The sequence below is a fragment of the Macrobrachium nipponense genome, chromosome 22 (assembly GCF_015104395.2).
Source record: "Macrobrachium nipponense isolate FS-2020 chromosome 22, ASM1510439v2, whole genome shotgun sequence".
Taxonomy (NCBI): domain Eukaryota; kingdom Metazoa; phylum Arthropoda; class Malacostraca; order Decapoda; family Palaemonidae; genus Macrobrachium; species Macrobrachium nipponense.
The window spans coordinates 50,601,570-50,620,578 of NC_087213.1; the positions used below are offsets into that span (position 1 = coordinate 50,601,570).

At 36.2% G+C, this 19,009-nt stretch overlaps 1 protein-coding gene across 1 annotated transcript in view; it reads left to right on the top strand.

Moving 5' to 3' along the window:
- The window catches only part of LOC135198628 (sodium channel protein 60E-like), a 534,137-nt gene that overhangs the window by 444,741 nt on the left and 70,387 nt on the right, over positions 1-19,009 (top strand). Inside the window, exon 33 of the mRNA XM_064226388.1 lies at positions 6,899-7,118. Coding sequence (XP_064082458.1) covers positions 6,899-7,118 — 220 coding nt within the window. The remainder of the gene's footprint in view (positions 1-6,898; positions 7,119-19,009) is intronic.

A 19,009-nucleotide genomic window follows, 5' to 3' on the forward strand; every position in this document is an offset into this window, starting at 1 on the left:
CCTTCCTCTTCACAATGCTCTGGTTGCTCGCACTGACGGACAAGGAGGAAAAGTAAATTTAAAAGTGTTTGTAGGAGGTCCAAGGAGGGTTGCCATGATCATAAGATCATCAAGACATCACTCATCATTTAAACATCGTTCTTATACTCACTCCATCGGTTGTAGGCAAAGCTCATTCCTTTGTCTTGTGAACACTATCTTACACTCTACTTGTACTTGGTCTTAGGACAGGGTACAGAGAGAGCCTTTCCACCCCTCCACCACACTCTTTGAGGGAGTCATGTGGGAGAAGGGTACCATGACTATCCAGCACATGAGAGGTTCCAGTGGAGAGGACACTCATACTCTCCCTCAAACGGCCTTGTACAGGTGGGAAAAGGTGATCAGGCTTCTTGGTGATTTGGTTTCCTGGAGTATTCACTTGTGAGACAGATCTCAGTCCCTTCTATCTCTCATGCTTCAGTTTCTCCTCACCCTTAAGTGGAGAGCCAGGTAATCAGTGCTTGGTCTCAGTCAGCTCAGCTATTTGAATACGAGTTTAAACAGTGATGATGGCTTAAGGAATATCCCATATTCAACATCTTTTGTGCTCCCACTGCAAAAGGTTTGCCTGGTTCTTCCAGAGAAGATTAGTGTGTTAAGGGTCTGGGTCCTCGAGAATTTATTTTTTCAGCTGAAGAAATGTCTTTTCATACCTTAGAACCTACTCCTTTGAAAGGTCCTTCGCCTCCAGAACCTCTGCTGACTGCGTAAAAACAACATTTTCAGGAGTGTGAGGACCAGAATTAAGATAGGTAGCTGGGGTACTGATGATTTATTTACAGACAAACTGGGTTGACATAGAGTACAGACTCGCACCAAGAGCAGAAATGACTCTAAGACAGTAGATTTGTGTTTTCTTACAATCATACATTTAAAGATCATAAGGCGTGCAAATAATGGAATTACACGTTATACATCTGCAGAAAGGCCGCGGAACGCTCTATCAGATGGAAGTAAAAGCAGCGCGACTTGAGGATTGGATACAATAACAAATAGGGAAAAGCGTTGTCCTTACAAATACTCCCCCCCCCCAAGACAATGATTATGGAATAATTATTGGATGAAATATCTTGGAGGCAGGGTGCAACCCCATGTCCTTGTGACACTTGTTTTGGGGTGTCATCGAGGGTGGAGTCCTTCGGTGTTGCTGGCTGACAGGATGCCTCCCCTGGCGGTTGCCCTGGGGGGTTCTACTGTCGGCTGGGGCGACCAAGACTGCAGAGAGAGCTGCATTGTGTGTGTTGGCAGCCTGGGACAGGCCATGGGAACCCACAGGTGCGGCAGCGGCGTAAGTTGGGCTGAGGAAGCCCCCAGGGCGGCAGCGGCATTCCGCAAGCAGAGCGGAACCACAGGTGAGCAGCGGCGTCAGCAGGTCGAGGAAATGCACAGGTAGCGGCGTCGGCAGGCAGGGGAGGCCCACAGGTGTGGCAGTTGTGTCAGTGGGCCAAGGAGGACTACAGGCGACAGCGTCGGAAGGGTGAGCAGATTCAAAGATATGGAAGCGACGTCAGGCAGGCTGAGCAAGCCCCAGGAGCGACGGCAGCGTCGAGGGTTTGAGGAGGCCCACAGACAGCGACATCAGGGGGGCTGAGCAGGCCCACATGTGTGGCAGCGACGTTGGGTGGGTAAAGCAGGACCCTGGGTGTAGCAGCAGTGTCGGGAGGTTGCCTGGGGACTCGCAGGTGCGGAAATGGTGCCGGGGGAAGAACCAAGGAGGCCCGCAGGTTCGGCAGGTCGAGAAGATATCTGGCGTCCCCCGGGTGATGCAAAGGAGGCCGCGACGTCGGATGGATGTTTCTGGACTGCCGCCTGAATTTTTGTGTTGGCTGACCAGCACCCAGCTACCCGTCCTCGAAATAAACGCCAAAACACGCTGGGAAGCTATGCCACGATTAGTCCGTAAATGGCGTTGGTGTCGTCCTCGCAATGGAGTCTTCAGAGACCTAAACTGTGGTGCCGTATTGAGTCCGCTAAAGGTTCTCTGAGGGTGAGCAGCCGTAGTTAGTCCGTTAAAGGCTGGGCCTAAACCGCTGTGTCACCAACTCCAGGAGGTCACCAGTTGTGAGGACCAGAGATTAAGACAGGTAGCTGGGGTACTGATGATTTATTTACAGACGAACTGGGTTGACACAGACTCACACTGAGAGCAGAAATGACTCTGAGACAGTAGATTTGTGCTTTCTTACAAGCATACATTTAAAGATAATACGGCATACAAATAATGGAAGTACATGTGTTATACATCGGCAGAAAGGCCGCGGAACGCTCTATTGGATGAAAATAAGAACAATGCAACTTGATGATTGGATACAATAAAAAATAAGGAAAAGCGTTGTCCTTATAGGAGATTATTGCATTCATTCTTGAGTGGAGTAATCTAGGGAGGGCAACCTAAGCTGTTTGACTGCCTGCCCTCTCATCTCCAGAGTTAACTATAGGTGCATAAGTTGGTAAAGCTCCCTTGGTCACAGTTGACACATGATCTTTTGGAGGAGGAGGAGAACTTTGTTTCCAGACCTGGTACTCTCTTGCCTCCAGAAGATCATGCAAACTCCTCCAATTGTTGTCAAGACAGAATTGATGTAACAAAGTCTATTTCTCGTAAGTTAGATCCATCAGTTTGACAGCTGACTTAAGACTTACCTTTCTAGAGACTTCGTCAAAAAGATGTAATTTTCAATTCCATGGAAACAAATTTGCCTTAGCGTGCACAGCTATGTCTGCCCTTCAGTTGGTTTCATGGATGGAACTCTGATTGAAATTGTTGACAGCATTTTCAGCGACTGGTCTTGCAACTTCAGAAAAGAAGACTGTTTAGGTGGTGATGGAAGATGCATTCCAAGATTCCAGGAACAATCTAGATGTTTGCGCAATCCCACCCTTCAGTCTCTTTCAAAAGACAATCAACAAAGTTTTCATCACTTCAAACCTTTGAATAACCCTGGTAGTTCCTATGTGGCTGCAGGCAGAATGGTCTGCAGATTTGCTATCATTTCTTTCAGAGATTCTGTGGGAGTTAACCCCATCATGAAGTGTCTTGTGGGCAAGGAAGAGGAAAAAGCTTCTTCCGGAGGAAATGTTCTGGTTGGGTAAAGCAAAAACACTCTTCTTCTTCGGCTTAGAATGAGAGCTGCATCATGGCTAACTGTGGTGTGGCTATTCCTTGTAACAAGGGAAATTGCCTCATGTTAAAGATGGCAGTACAGGAAAGATATATTGATACTGTTTCCTTGATAATAAACTCCTCTTGAAGACATGCAGGTAACTTATCAACGCAAGGTTGCAAACCTGAAAGAACAATCCATCCTCCATCGATGATTGTCAGTCATTTCTCCAGTACTCTTCGCATAAGAAAAGTCAGGCTGAAAAGCATAATTCCTTCACTGAAGTTAGCAAATAAATATACCAGTATTGCATCAAATGCAGAGCAAGTTGAGATTTGCTAGTTAGAGGTAGTTCCTAGAAGGTCTGTGTAATTTAGCGATATCTTTGGTACCTGTGAAGCGAACTACTAGTTATATGTCTCTGAAACTGTATTCAGATACGCTCCATGTATGGCGGTCAGTATTGCCAAGTTTCTCTGGACTATGCACTTATGCGTTCGGTGCAGGGCCTTCTGGGGAAGTCTCTTATCTTATGAGCTTAGAAAGAGGTGAAGCACAACCCTACATTTGCATGGAAGGAGAGGTGGATCTCAGGCAAGAGCATTATTCTTCATGCCAAGGCTGTTTGCAGTCAGTGTCTCCTTTAGAAGGGACCACAATCATGCTGCCCTTATAACAAAAAACATATAGCAAGGTACTACAGTAATCAGAAAAAAATATCCAGTTGGATAGTCTAATCAACTAAAAAGATAGACTGGCTTTCCAACAGAACGGGCAGGAATGACAAAGTTATAATCATTCAATACAAATTCAATAATGAACTAACAGTGGAAATACCACAAAGCCGATACATAAGAGAAATTTTATTAGAAGTACAGTAATTTGTGCTGTATATGAAATAACTAATTGTTATCAAAATTGGTTCATCAATCATGATTTGTACACTCACTCAAAAATGTATTGCAACATATACTTCCAAATGTTTCGCACAACTTATAATAATGACATCTGGCGCTATTTAACATTGCGTTGTAAGCGTATGAAACAACTCACACTACAGGTGCTTCCGAGCAATTGCCTGCAGTTTCCCTTTAACCGAGTTTTTCCGATATTGCTGTCATACTTTACTTCATTAAAGGATATTATAATACTTCAAAGGTCATCACTGTCCTTGTGTTTTAGAATTTTCATCTACAGAGGTCATCACTATCTTTATATTTTATCTACTTCATATGCGTGAACTTGTAGCATAGGCCTACGACTACTATAAGTTGAACTATTGCCCTAGTAACATCAACAATCACGACTTATATAGAGATTTGCTGGCATATCATTACATTATGAATAAAATTTTTCAAGAATGGTATTTGTAAATGACTAATCCTTTGTATACTGTAAACTAGTGAAACATAATATTATATACTATATATATATATATATATATATATATATATATAATATATATATATATATATATATATATATATATATATATATATATAACATTATATATATAATATATATATATATATATATATATGTATATATATATATATAATATATATATACACATATATGTGTCTGTGCGTATATATATATATATATATAGTATATATATATATATTATATATATATATATGAATTTTTATCACATACCGTGATTCAAATACATGCATTAAGCTAAAAATGTCCTTTAATATCCAATTCGCTCTACCTCATAATTAATGTATTTTCATATATGTTAACCGAAAGGAAATGTTTTAGTTGATAATAATTTCGTCCTCTCGTGGATTCGAACCAGCTGACAGGCTTTAGTGACATTAGCGACTCGGCCAAAAAGTGAGATATAAGTCAATATCCAACCCCGTCTGTCATGTTAACCAAGTCAGACATTTGCCGCACGTAGCAGTATTATGAAGTTTTATCACATCACTGTGATTCATATACAAGCATTAAGCTACAAGTGTCCTTTAATATCCAATTCGTTCTACCTCGGAACTATTATATTTTTGTAATATGAATTTTTCACTCACCTTTCTTTCTTATATCGTTAACCATATGATTAATAACCCAAATCGAATAAGAAAAGCAAATTTAATTGTATATATCAAAAGAATAAATTACTGTTAGGTGAATGAAAACTTCTGGAACATGTTGCCATACATTTTTGAGTGAGATTGCAAATACATATGTTTAAAAACAATTCTAACCTTTAAATTTTTATTCATTCATTTCAAATAGCATTTGGTTCATATAAACAAATTCACAGACAATCCTTTGTACGAAGAAAAAAGAACTGAGAGTCTTGGTTAGTGGAAAACTGATTTTTTTCTTCTTTTGCATGAGCCACTCGCTTAGAAACAGAGGGAACGCTTACCGCACAAGGAATTGGTTTGAATTTGAAAAGATGGCCTTGTTTCTAGCATCGCTTAGTTGTATCATCTATAAAAACATGTTACTTTTTTATAGTCTTTGAAACAACTTGAGTAGGAGGCTTCAAGCAGCTGTCATTCAAGAAAGATAAAATACCTGGAACAGGAAGAAAGAAGGCAAACTTTTGATGCAAAGAAATTGTATGATACTCAAAAACACAGCAGTAACAAATGTCTTCTGTCTCTTTCAAAAGAATTATATAACGTGGGTTATATAAGTAATGAGTTTGTGTAGATACTAATACTATTTTCCCCAATTGTAGTAATCATGCAGGTTTCTTTTCCTTTAGTGGGTCACTATAAATTCTAAGACCCTATCATGATAACGAACCTATAAGAAACGTTTTTTTTTTTTTTTTTTTTTTTTTTTTTTGTAGTAGACTGGAAGGGACAAGTTAGTTTTTAAGGAAGATCTATCTCTGCTACTAGATTTAATTCCCTGGTGGTCTTAATGTAATTTAATATAATAGCAGACATAGTAGATTATGGGATTAGCTGAAATATTAGTGATAGTTTTTAAAATAACGCCAGGAATATATTGCATCATTTGATTACATTCTAAGAGTTTTTATTGTACATTCTTTTCTTTGACATGAAAAATTAAAATGGAATTTTGTATTTTGCAAATTCACTATATTACTACAATCATTGGGTAACTGACACTTCCAGAAAAAAAACGATTAAAGTAATTTCTATATATCACATTGTCATTGTTACGTTATCAATTTTACTGAGGCCATTTCAACAAGTGGACGTTGTGTTCAGATGTCTTTGGGGATGTTTTACCATAATTGTTTTTAATTGTACATTGTTAGACTATCAAACATGCAGCAAAAACTAACAAGTTGAAAAATGGTATATGGGGCTGTATTAAATTCTTACCCTGTTATAGTTTTTTTTTTTTTCATATTTCAACCTAAGTGGTAGTTTTGATCTAAATGTAAGGCTATTTACTGTCCAGAAGACGTCAAGTCATTATGTGTGGCGATAACTGTGATTTTAAATAGAAATCTGTTTTATTTTAATAAATATGAGACACTAGTCAATGGTATTCATCAAATATAATGAGATATGTCCTGGATCTATTAGTATATCAAAATTTTATATTCTGCTCTAAAAAAATGAAGTCATTGATTTACCAAATTACATACTTTTCTTATAGTATTTAGGTTAGGATTTAAATTTTCAAATCATCCTGTTATGGCTCAGGATTTTTGAGGTTGCGTTTTTCATCTTTTGTTTATCCGGTAATAATAATTTTGTGATGTACTGGAAACCTCAAATGCTAATGCTACATCTTTGTTTCCTCTCTTTCAACAGGTATGATCCACATGCAACTCAGTTCATTAACTTTTCACAACTCTCTGACTTCATAGCTAGTCTTGATGCCCCGTTCGGGATTCCCAAACCCAACACAGTTGCTCTTGTTTCCTTTGACCTGCCTATTGCAAAAGGGGATAAGATCCACTGCTTAGATATTCTTCATGCCCTTACTAAACACGTCTTAGGTCATGTGGAAGAAACTGAGGAATTTAAAAGGGTGAGTTTTTATTATTTGTGTGTGTGTGTGTGTGTGTGTGTGTGTGGTAATAGTTCAGTATATTAAACCATTGCAAGATTTTCAGATTCATTTGTATCTGAGGCAGTGATGTATTGGTGGATTTGATATGTGTTGTGTGTGAGCAGTTGTATCATGAATAATTACTCTTATTATTATTATTATAATTACCATTATTACTATTATTATTATTATTACTGTGTGATGATTGGTGTTCTTTGTTGGTTGACCAGTGTGTCATTGAATTTAGTCTACAGGGGCGTGGTGGTCCACCGAGAATGGGAGGTATTAGTACTATAAAGTGTTCGGTGGGCCCCCTAGTCCCTCCCAGTGCCTAGAGCCTGTATTTGATTATGTTATTTGTAAATTATTGTTAAATGGAGTGTCATTCAGTCTTGTAATGGCTTCAATTTTTCTTAGTTACCGTAACCCTTCATATGTATATAAGATACGCTGTATTTAGACTTCCCAAGAGGTCTACCCTCTCCCCCCCCCCCTCCTTTTTCCTATAGACAAGGGAACCTTTCCCTGAACTCCTTGTTCATAGTAGCCACGCCCCTGTTATATAGAAGTAATTCTGGGCAGAATGTTAACTATTGCAGATTTTGTATTTGCCTCCTGTTTAAATAGTTTGAACATTAGTTAATGGAACAAATACAGTGCGTTGTGTAAAGCTGGGTGTATTGTGTGATAGGTATTCATGTATTACAGGTAAGCCAGTACAGGAATACTGTTTTAGAAAGTGATTTCAAGTGTTTCACCTTTCACAAAGTATATTTTCAAAATATTAATTTAAAATCAATTATTTCATGTAAATTGAAAGCAGAAATTTTTTTATGAATCACTTAGAATGAAATTTGATAGTGGGAGTTTGTTAGGTATTTGAACTCCCCAATACTGTGTTGTTAATTTTAAAGATGAAGTAATCAAGTCTTTAGAACTTTGTTTCTGTTCTTGGAACTACCCATCAAGAATTTAGAAGATCCTGCCATCATGAATCAGGTGATGGGTGTAAGTAAACTGGTAGATTTCATAATCTAGTATGCAAGAGTATTACAATACTTTTTCTAGCTTTCTAAAATACCTCTTGTGATGACATGCTTATGTGCAAAAGTACAGCAGCACAGTATCATTATAGTAATCATTTTGATACAGTACTTATTACTTCTTAGAATTTTATGAGGATATTTTATGCAAGCCTTTAAGGATTTCCAGTTAACCTGTACAAAGTTAGGTAGCTTGAATGCATTCCACCAGTTCTTACACAGTCATGCCTTTTGATGGATAAAAAGAAGTATGCCCTAAACATAGATTTCAGGGGTATTATTGGAAAGTATGTAGCAATGCCTTTCCCACAAATTCTATAGAGCAATTTATCATCTACGCATGAATAATTGTGCTCATTCATCCATATCTGCAGCATCACTTGGTAACACCATACTCTGACTTCAGTATGAGTGATGTCTTTCTAAAAAAAATATTAACAATCAGTCAGTGTTTAAAAACCTCAGCTTATTGTCCCCAGTGTCAGATTAACATACTTCAATAAGAAGACTCACGCAAAAAGTATATGTAAAGTCATTGCCCTTTTTATTACGGAGGAAGTAAGTTCCTGTGTGTTCTGTAACTTCTTTCCTTACATCCCCATTCAAAGACGGTATCTTAGTGGATTTGTTTTAAAAGTGTTACCTCTTCATTTATACTTGGAATATATAACCAGTCAAAATTCTTGAGCAAAGTTATTGTTGTATTGTTTCCATATAAATGTTCATACAGTGTGAAAAACAAAGAAAACCACCTAGTTTTGCAGTGAATTGTCCAAATACTATGAATTAAGGCATACAATTATCTGTCAGTATTCTTGAGATTTAAGGCGTTTTTATATCTTAAAATTACAGAATAGTAATAGAAAGGAGATATAAATTGCATGTTAGAATAATATTTCAATTGCAAGTTTAATACGCAACAATTACAGTTGTGGGATCCAGAGGTGAAAAACACCTTTATATTCTAGGCATGTTTTCGTATTATATGCTCTGACTTAAAGTAGAACGTTGAAATTTTATTCTAAACTTTTTCTTATGAATAATAATTTTGCATTGCCTTTACAGGAATCTTTACAAAGATTTATCCTTTAGGGGCTTTAAAAGGTGGGGGGGGCCAATACCTGTGATGTTGTTAATCAAACATTGTACATATTAAAGAAAATTATTATTTTACATCACATAGGTATGGAGAGAGTTAAGGCATCTGTTGGAGCAACCTGGAATTTTTGGAAAATCGCTTTTCTTTTTTACAGTGCAAACCTAACTGTCTTTATTAGGAGGACATTGAAGAAATTATTTATCAAGCACGTTTGGAAAGGACATTGTTTACAGGCTTACTAATCAGGACTTAGAATCCCTTGTGTAATTTTTTGTCAAATGGCGCAACCATGAAAGTTCTAGTGAAATGTTTTCTAGCAAATCAGACAATGGTCACCTTAAGGTGTAGTACAATTATCACACAGTCTTCCCACTGGCTTACTAAAGAGAGTGGAACAGAGATAGATGTTGTCATTGTTGTGGAAAAGATTTGTGATATCATTATGTACATTATTTGGTCTCTGTAAGATGCATATAGGAACAGCTATATTCTTACTATAAGCCTTGCTTATTCCAATTCTGTCCTTGGATCATTGCTCCCTGGCTCTTCTATATGCTCTCCCTAGCTCAAACAGATTCCAACTTTTTGCCAACCTTCCCTTTGGTCATGTCTTGTAGTGCTTATGGTCTGTATTCTATGATGCAAAGGAATGATGGTTGAAATTTAAAGGCCACTTATTTATATAGGAATTCACATATCCTGCAGCTGGCTCTTGTTCTCTAACCAAGATACTAACAATTTTATGTATATTACTGATACCATAACTATGTATGCTGTTAGCATGTAGGCAGAGGCTTTCAGTAGGCTGTATTTGAATATTAGACCAGAAAAAAATCTTGGTATAGAATAATGCAGTGATAGGCTAGTATCTCTGAAGAAGCTGTATCACAGTTGGTATCACTTGACTAAATTGAAGTAATTATTTGAAGCATCATTAAAGCCTTCCATTAATGTTGCAAAGACGTCTGCCGTTAGTGTTCCTTCAGACACCCTAATAGAGTCTCATATTGGTCTTGTAAAGCTCATGTCATATTTTCTATTTGCCTTTGTCATAGCGTAAACTTGATATTATCTCATGACACCACTTTTCGAGCCAATCTAGGTTATGCATTTCACGAAACATTCTATTCTGAATTATTTCTTTGCCTTGTTTTATTCCCTGTTTTTTTTTCTTTTTTTTTAAATGTCCCCCAGTAGGCAGTTGTAGTCTAAACGTTCATTGTTTGGCTGACCCCAAAAGTCTTCTTTCTTAGGTTTGTAATTACGATTGTTTAATCGTGAAATCTCTCTTTTTGACTCGGGTAGCTATGAATCAGTGAGATTTTATCATAGTTTTACCCTAAGACGTTTATTTGTGTGACACTTTGAACTAATAATGACTTAATTATACATTTCCATAAGCCTTGCCATTACTGAATCACCTTCTGTTTAGGACGCACAAAACAAAGTTCTATTCAAAATATTAAGACTCGACTCTGTCCCTTTAATCTTTTGTTTAAGAGGCTTGTGCGGTCCTTAGTGGTCATTATTCTCTAAAGTCTCCACTGATTGGATACTACAAGTCTTTGTGCTGCTTGCCAGACATGTTTGTGGTTTCCATCTGTGTAAAAATTGTGATATAAAATTACCCCATTCCTGCATGCAAATTAGTTGTCTGTGTCTCCCTCTACAAACGTATTTGGAGTCACTATCCCCCGAAGAAATACTGAATGTCCAGCTTTAGTCATGAGAATTGTACAGCTAAATGCCCCAGGGGTAAAATTAATTCTTTTTGTTGAGTAAAAGTCAAGATACAGCATCTTCGAGACACTCTGCTTGTTCATAAGAGACTCTTTTATTGCTAACTCTTGGTTCATACCTAATGTTTTGCGGGAATTTGACCGTTTGTAGAAAGCCTTTCCCTCCAGATCAACAGGATCAGTATACAGTATATGGATCAGTATATCCCATTTTTCTAAATGAAGTTATTTTAATAGTCAGATATTACAAGGATGAATTTAGACGTATCACTCTTCAAAGTTTTTAAGATGAGCAATTTCAAATATTGACACAGAATATTGTCCAAATGATCATGCAGTACATTGAAAATTATCTAAAGTATGGTATAAGGTATTGCAATGTACAAATACAATTAGAAAAGCATTTCACATCACGTCAAGTACAATAACCAATTACGTATTTTTCATCGAATGATATTTATTCTTTACTTAAATATGTTATAACAGATGAATATAGTTACTTTATGACTTTGGATATTGAACAGAAATGTGAATATCTTGAGAAAGTTCTGGTGTTTGTTTTCATTAGAATTATAGAGACAAAATTGTGATTTCTATCGGCAGTATTTTCAGTTTAAATAGATCGTATTTGATGGTACAAAAGATCCCACCCCTCTTCCCACATTTTAGCGGGTAATATTACGGAATTTGTTTTTTTACATGAAAATTTGAAAATATATAGCTGCAATATGGAAGAAAAAATTCATACAAAACATGCAACTAGGACAGCAGGAAAAATCTGTTCTATTAAGTCTAGTGTAATTTACATGAACAAAACCAGCAACTAGGACAGCAGGAAAAATCTGTTCTATTAAGTCTAGTGTAATTTACATGAACAAAAGCAGCTTATGGTACAGTATAGCAGAAAACTATATATAACAAGCTACCAGTAGAGATGAAAATCAGACAAGAAGAGGAGTCCTGTTCTGTGAAAATATACTTAAATTTAGCAATAAAGTATGTCACGAAGATCTAAAAAATGCCTTAGGTAGTACTACCGCAAAGACTGTTATAGGAGAACAAGCCACCAATTCGGTCATCATACCCAGAAACACAATAAGCAGTATGAACATCATCATTGCTAATGCTGGTATGACTGTCTTTAAATAATGCATGCTGCTGTTATGATAATATCGTAGTACTAAGATGCCCTTTTTATGAAAAACACCAAATTATTGAGCAAAATGGCAATGGCTCCTGAGTTGTGCGACGATAGATGGCGGCAGTGGTGCTAGTAAGGCCTCCAGTCACTGTAATCAGTGTCTGCACTGCTCACCTTTCTCACCTTAATTTCAAGTTTATTGAAATACCAAAAGACAAGTCCAGGTAAAAATACTACAGTAAGATATGTGAGGCAGGCATGACATAAATAAACAGTAACATGCATAAGAGTTCAGGAAGTTACAGTTTAACATCTTAGAGTTGGGGTTAAACAAGATACTGTATTAGTCTCAAAACAGCCAGCTTTTATTTGTATGACAATTCTCTCGTTAATTGAAATGCCTGAAATGACAGAAATATTAATAATGGCGGTGATGACTATTTTTGGTAAAAATAGTGATATCAAGTTTGGCTAGGTACAAGTATGGGTAGTATACAGCATCTGGGTAAACACTAGCCTACTAGATACCTAAGGCTATTTTGCCTGATATAAGGACATGTTCCTATTACTGGTCCCTTCTCCCCAGTCCTGGGGTTTTGGATAGGGATGGACAGGCACACACACATATCACTCATGGAATCTTCATGAAATTAACAGCTTACCTAGATGATTACCTAATCAAGGGAGCTAACATAGAAGCTATCTACAAAGCCTGAGTGGTAGTCAAAAGACTCCTGTCAAAAGGTATCCTGATAAACTGGAGCAAGTCCCACCTCACACCCAATAGGTGTTATGTGTTGTTGGGACTTTGTTGAGATATCCTTCACAGTCAGTTGTCAACCTAGCCAGCCTTAGACCAGAAAAAGGACGGACGTGCAAAGGTTCCTCACCAAATCTGGGTTTCTCCCATGAAGTTAGGTAACTAAGAAAATATTCCGTCGGTGAACCTGGAAGGGAACTCTGCAAAACAGGTCAAACTGAGTCCAACATTATGTGGGTAGTCATGCATACAGATGCCTCCTTGACAGAATTGATACACTTGCAAAAATCACAGAATTATTGCAGAATATAAGAAAGTAGCTAACCTAGTGAACACAAAATAGATCATTAAGGCAGCATTTACAAAATTCAAAAGAATAAAATAATAAAAAAAAATGTAGATTGTGTGAATAAGTAAGGGCCCAACTCACCTTTCACTTAAAGTAAAGAAAAGAAAACTAATGAAGAAATATAGCCATGAACGAAAATCTACCTCCAAAGCTAACAAGTCATCTACTCCTTAGCTAGGTAACCATTGGCCACTTATACCATGGAACCAAAACCATCCTTGAGAAAAATCAGCAATGCAATATGCACAGACCCATGGAAGACACTGTAAAGTAGATTGGAATATTGCTAAAGAATGCAATGGAGCATGAAGGATAAATCAGTAAACGTTTAACTAATCTCAGTTACCTGCACCATGAAGCCAGCAATCCATAGTAATATACTAAGCAAATAAAAAGTACCTATTAAGATATTGAAATCACTTTTCTATCAGTTATTGAAAGAGAAAAAGTGGAAAAGATTGGCAAAGAATATCACTAGCTATTTAATAATGAGTACCAGTTAGAATACTGCTGAAAAAATATAATTCTGTAATGAGGGAATACGTTGGGGGATTTAGACAGTGCTACGAACAGTGCTGATTCCCAAAAAGTGGGGAGGGCATGTGTTTAATATAAATAAATTTCTGACTTACATTTGCATCATACCCAGGTCTTTCAACTGAGAGGCAAGGCTGCTTCCCACTGACCCACACAAGTCATGACCTGTGTGGGTCAGTTGGTAGCACCCTTGCCTTTCACTTGTTTCAACTGGAAGGCACATAATATATATATATATATATATATATATATATATATATATATATATATATATGTGTGTGTGTGTGTGTGTGTGTGTGTGTGTGTGTGTGTGTGTGTGTGTGTGTGTGAGTGAGTTACAACCCTTTCTAGGATGGCATCCTAGAAATGGTTATAACTCAAAATCAAACTTTTCCCCCGTGACAAAATCATAAACACAGACAAAACAAATGATATATTCGTTTTTACATCACCTTTTCCTTCAGTGCTTTATGGGTTAAATCTCATTTTTCACCTGATGCTCCACCTTTCCTTCCACGCGCTGTGAAACGACGATTAGCCTACAACAACAAATCTAGGTCACATAGAACATCATTTTTTTTACCATAATTTATGTGAATCTTTTTCATAATTTATGAGAATTATTAATATATTTTTTATTTCCTCCGTAAAATCAACATTGAAAACTTACAGGGTAAATAATTAGAGGATCCCGACAAAGTTCCAGCATTCCTCCCACTGCTATGTGAAAGACATCGTTGCTGACATGGCTTTTATCACTGTGAAACCATACTGTTAGAACTTATGTGACTGAAAACGTACTCTTGGTGATGTCGTAATATGTATCAAACAAAATCATTCCATTCATGGAGGAATGTAAGGCCATCGGTTATTTACTGTTTTGATAAAAGATAGAAATGAATATATATCATTCTAATATATAATCATAAACAATCATTTTACTGTATATGATTACATCAGCAAGATGTGGGTTGTCATAGTTGCCAGGTGTCACTTAAATGATGGTGGCTACACGGACTAAGAATGGGTGTTTGTACAGAGGGAGAGAAAGAGGAGAAGAGGGGGTATTAGATCTTACCGATATTTGTTATCAATCTACCATTAATTGAACAGTGACGAGGCGCTTATGAAGACATATCCACAACTAAAAGTGAGAAGGATATCTCTTTCAATTTAGACGCAGTAAAGACAGAAAAAAAACAACGGAGAGAGAGAGAGAGAGAGAGAGAGAGAGAGAGAGAGAGGAGAGAGAGAGAGCTAAATACATGAGATATTCGAAGCTCTGAATGAATTATATTTTTTCCTTGAATTTCAGACAGTTATGGTTACCTTTCGTCGATTTGTAGGACTTTCGGTGGATCAGGTAAATTAAGTGTTGATGAATTTTGCTACTAAATAATACCTTAAGCCTGAGTCACACATTGGCGATTTCAGCCCGCGACTCTCGTAATGGCACGCTTTGGCGATCGATCGCCTATAGTTGCTGGTCCTGGGCCCACCAAAAACAGAAATATTAGTTGAAAATGACTCCATAACGACCAACGCAATGAACCGTTACGACAGCATTGCGCAAGTCGATATGAGATTACGTAGGTACATAATCGTACGTGCAAGTCACCAATGATTTAGGCCACGCCCACATTTGACGATTTTTACAGGACGGTGACTTCCTTTGAAGGCATGAGGATTTTTTACAATTTAATTGCAATTTAGTTACGTAATATGCCGACTTACGTAATGGGATCATACTGAGTCATGAACATGGATGCCGTCATATAGTATATGAAGTGCCAGGGGAACTCGGCGGCCACCAGAGCAAGAACAATGAAGGGCAGGGGTTTGCTAAACCTCATACCTGAGAACCTACATGATTCTGAATCTGTAGAATACATTTTGGATTATTACGATGCTAATAAACTGAATTATTTGAGTTACGAAATATATTTTCGATTAATTTATATTCAGTGCCACATTTAGCTATATATGAAGCTCTCAAATTAAATCAAGAGTGCTGAACTTCTTTAATGCAATATATATTTTACTCAAAATAGAAAATGCCTTTTCACTTCTTATACTTCAGAACATGCTAATATATATTGACTCTGATTGCAATGAACTCACTAAAGAAAATCATGTTGAAAAACTGTAAATTTCTTAATAAAAGTTAAATTCAAAAATATTTATATTATTACCAAATATATTTACATTTAAGTCTTATTCAGTGTCAATTAAGCTATAACTGAAGTTCTCAAATTATATCAAGAATACAGAAAATTTTTAATCCAAAATATATTTTACTCAAAATTGAAAACAGCTGTGGGTAATTAACCCCTTGAACTTTATAGGCTGCCGATGCACAAGTCAAAGTCTGACTCACTGCGCAGCCCCACTATGCACAATGGTGACTTTTGACAGTAGTCGTGGAACGATGGCAACGAAGCTGGGCAGCCTTGCATAGTCGCCAACACTGGCGCAAAGTCGTCAAACTCGGCGACTTGGTTACGATTTATGCCGATTCATTGCGACTTAGTTGTAATGTCAGCTGTCACGACTTGCGCTGTCTGAAATCCCCAATATGTGATCCAGGCTTTACTGTATCAGGTTTGGCCAAATGTAACAAAGAAAAAAAATTATATATATATATATATATATATATATATATATATATATATATATGTGTGTGTGTGTGTGTGTGTGTGTGTGTGTGTGTGACTGTGTGTGTATGCATATATATACATACATATATATATATATATATATATATATATATATATATATATATATATATATATATATATATATATTTGTGCGTGTATAAAACTGATATGGTTGAGATAAAACAAAATAAGCAGTATATCTTAACAGTTACCTGGTGCCATGCAATTTGAGGATAACAAAAATTGGCCCATATATAAATCAAATGGTTGCAAAACTAACTAGGTTTTAGGTTTAGTTTTCAGTACTGCCCTGTTAGAAATCATGCACTGGTGGACAGGCTACCTATGGGTTGCATAGCAGGGCTGTGTTTGTCACTTGAAAAAATAAAACAAAACGACCATTGAAAGAATAAATGATTCAATATCAAACATTTTTTCTCGACCAATAATGAATTCTTTCCACTATAGTTCACAGAAAATGTTTTGTTTGCAGTTTTTATCTGTAAGCCGCCCTGACTTTTCTCATATTTATGAATCCTTTGCTTTGTTACACTATGAATAGTTGCACATTCTTTGTGGATTGCTACTTCCAGTACATTAAGTCATATTAAAATTGCATTTCACATAAACTAAGGACAATATTCTGTGTTTGATAGTTGTTTTTCTTACTGATAAATATGTATATCATCTAAGTTTAAGGTTTGAATCTAACTAGAATTATAGTGGATAACGTGATCAAGATCATAAGTTATGATGTATTAATGAAGAGCAAGAGTTTGTAGCCAAGTATGATCGAAGCACATGCAGTCTTGAGCAGAGATTTTACATCCGTGAAGTATTCTTTACTGTTTTGAATTGATAATTCTGGCTTTGAACTGTTAAGCAAGTTTATGGTATCATTGGTATGATAGATACAGAGACCTAGCCTATTTTGAGTCATTTTTTTTTTCGGAAAATTTACCTCATTCTTTTTGTGCCTGCTTACACAAGGCAGTTATAATATTGCTTTTTTATGCATAATGACTGTATACAGCTACAGAGCTGAGATAAGCAGACATTTTATTCCTACCAATATATACCCATGTACAGTACACTGTACTGTCGCCCCTTATCTGCAAGAAGAAATTTTTCTTATTTTGTAGTTGTTGAATTATATATTTTATACACAATTTTTTAGTGAAAACCCCTTTTTTTATTTGTTGTTACTTAGTAATCTTCAACAGGGAGACAAGTTTGTATTCTAGTAACCTCTCGCCCTTTTCAAATACTGTAGTGTGAAAGATCCCTTATAGTATACATTTAGTAGTAATCATGAACTGAATTTTAAAGTATCCATAAAAAATTGATTCATAACAGGTTTTTTATTTCTTCAAACAGGTTTGTGATAATTATAATGATGATTAAATTTCTTTAATATTTAAAAGCAACACTGCAGGCTTAAACCCCCACCCCCCCTTCACCTTTCAACTGTGATGGATCTTATGTTAGCGAAACGGTATTGTGACTCTGCTTTTATTGTGCTGTATCATTATGCCTTGTATTTGTGTTAGCTCTTGTTTCAAAATGTCATGCTTACTAGTATTACACATTTCAAGTGGCAATGTTCACATTCACTTATTTTTAACTTTGCATTAAATAGCTTACTACAGTTTTATTGTCTTGCTGTTGCTGATTTTCTATTTGAGATCCAGTCGTTTTAGCTTTGGCTGTGAACATAGCCAAGTTTTGCATGTTTTTTGCTAGACTGCATTCTTTTTGTCATGTTATTATATAAAACATAGGTAGATGAAACTGGTTGATGTTGATTATTGAATAATATTTTGTTTCTACAATAATTTAACAGTTGTTATAATGTGTTAATGTTTTGTGACGGTGTGTTTGTTGAACGTCATTGTGATTTACTGGAAAGAGAAAATGTCTTTTAGAATGTAAATGGAAATAACTGCACCCTTCAATCTTATAAATTGATTAATAAACAAGAAGAAGATGGGTTCAATGAGACTAAACTTACATAATTTCTTTCCCAAGGTTTGACTATCTGATCAGTTTTTAAACTTTTTTCTTTCTTTTCTTTTTTTTTGGTTTGAAGATTATTTTCTCGTTTTACTTGGAGCACTGAGTTTCTCTGGGACAGAGGGAATCTTTCATTTTAATTTCATTTCAAAGACAGGGTGAGTTATTTGTGCTGGCAATAATGAAACTACATTTTATTTGTCACTCCTATATATCCTGTTGTTCCTAATTCTTTTAGAATTTTATATCTAGCTGTTTTAGGTTTGAAGTTACATTTTACCAGCTGGTGAGTGCGATCAAGAAGTTTAAAGAGGAGATGCAAAACAATGTTTTGCCCTTCCTCTTGCGAAGTTCTGAACCACAGAATTTATTTACCTTTTAAGGAACAGGCAATGAGTGCTAAACTGTAATATAATTTTGAGATATTCTAATTAGACAGTAGCTTCTATTATCAAAACAAACTTTCATGTTTATAGTTCACTATATTTCGTGGGATCAAAATTGTGTTTAGAGCAATTTTTGAATATGAAGT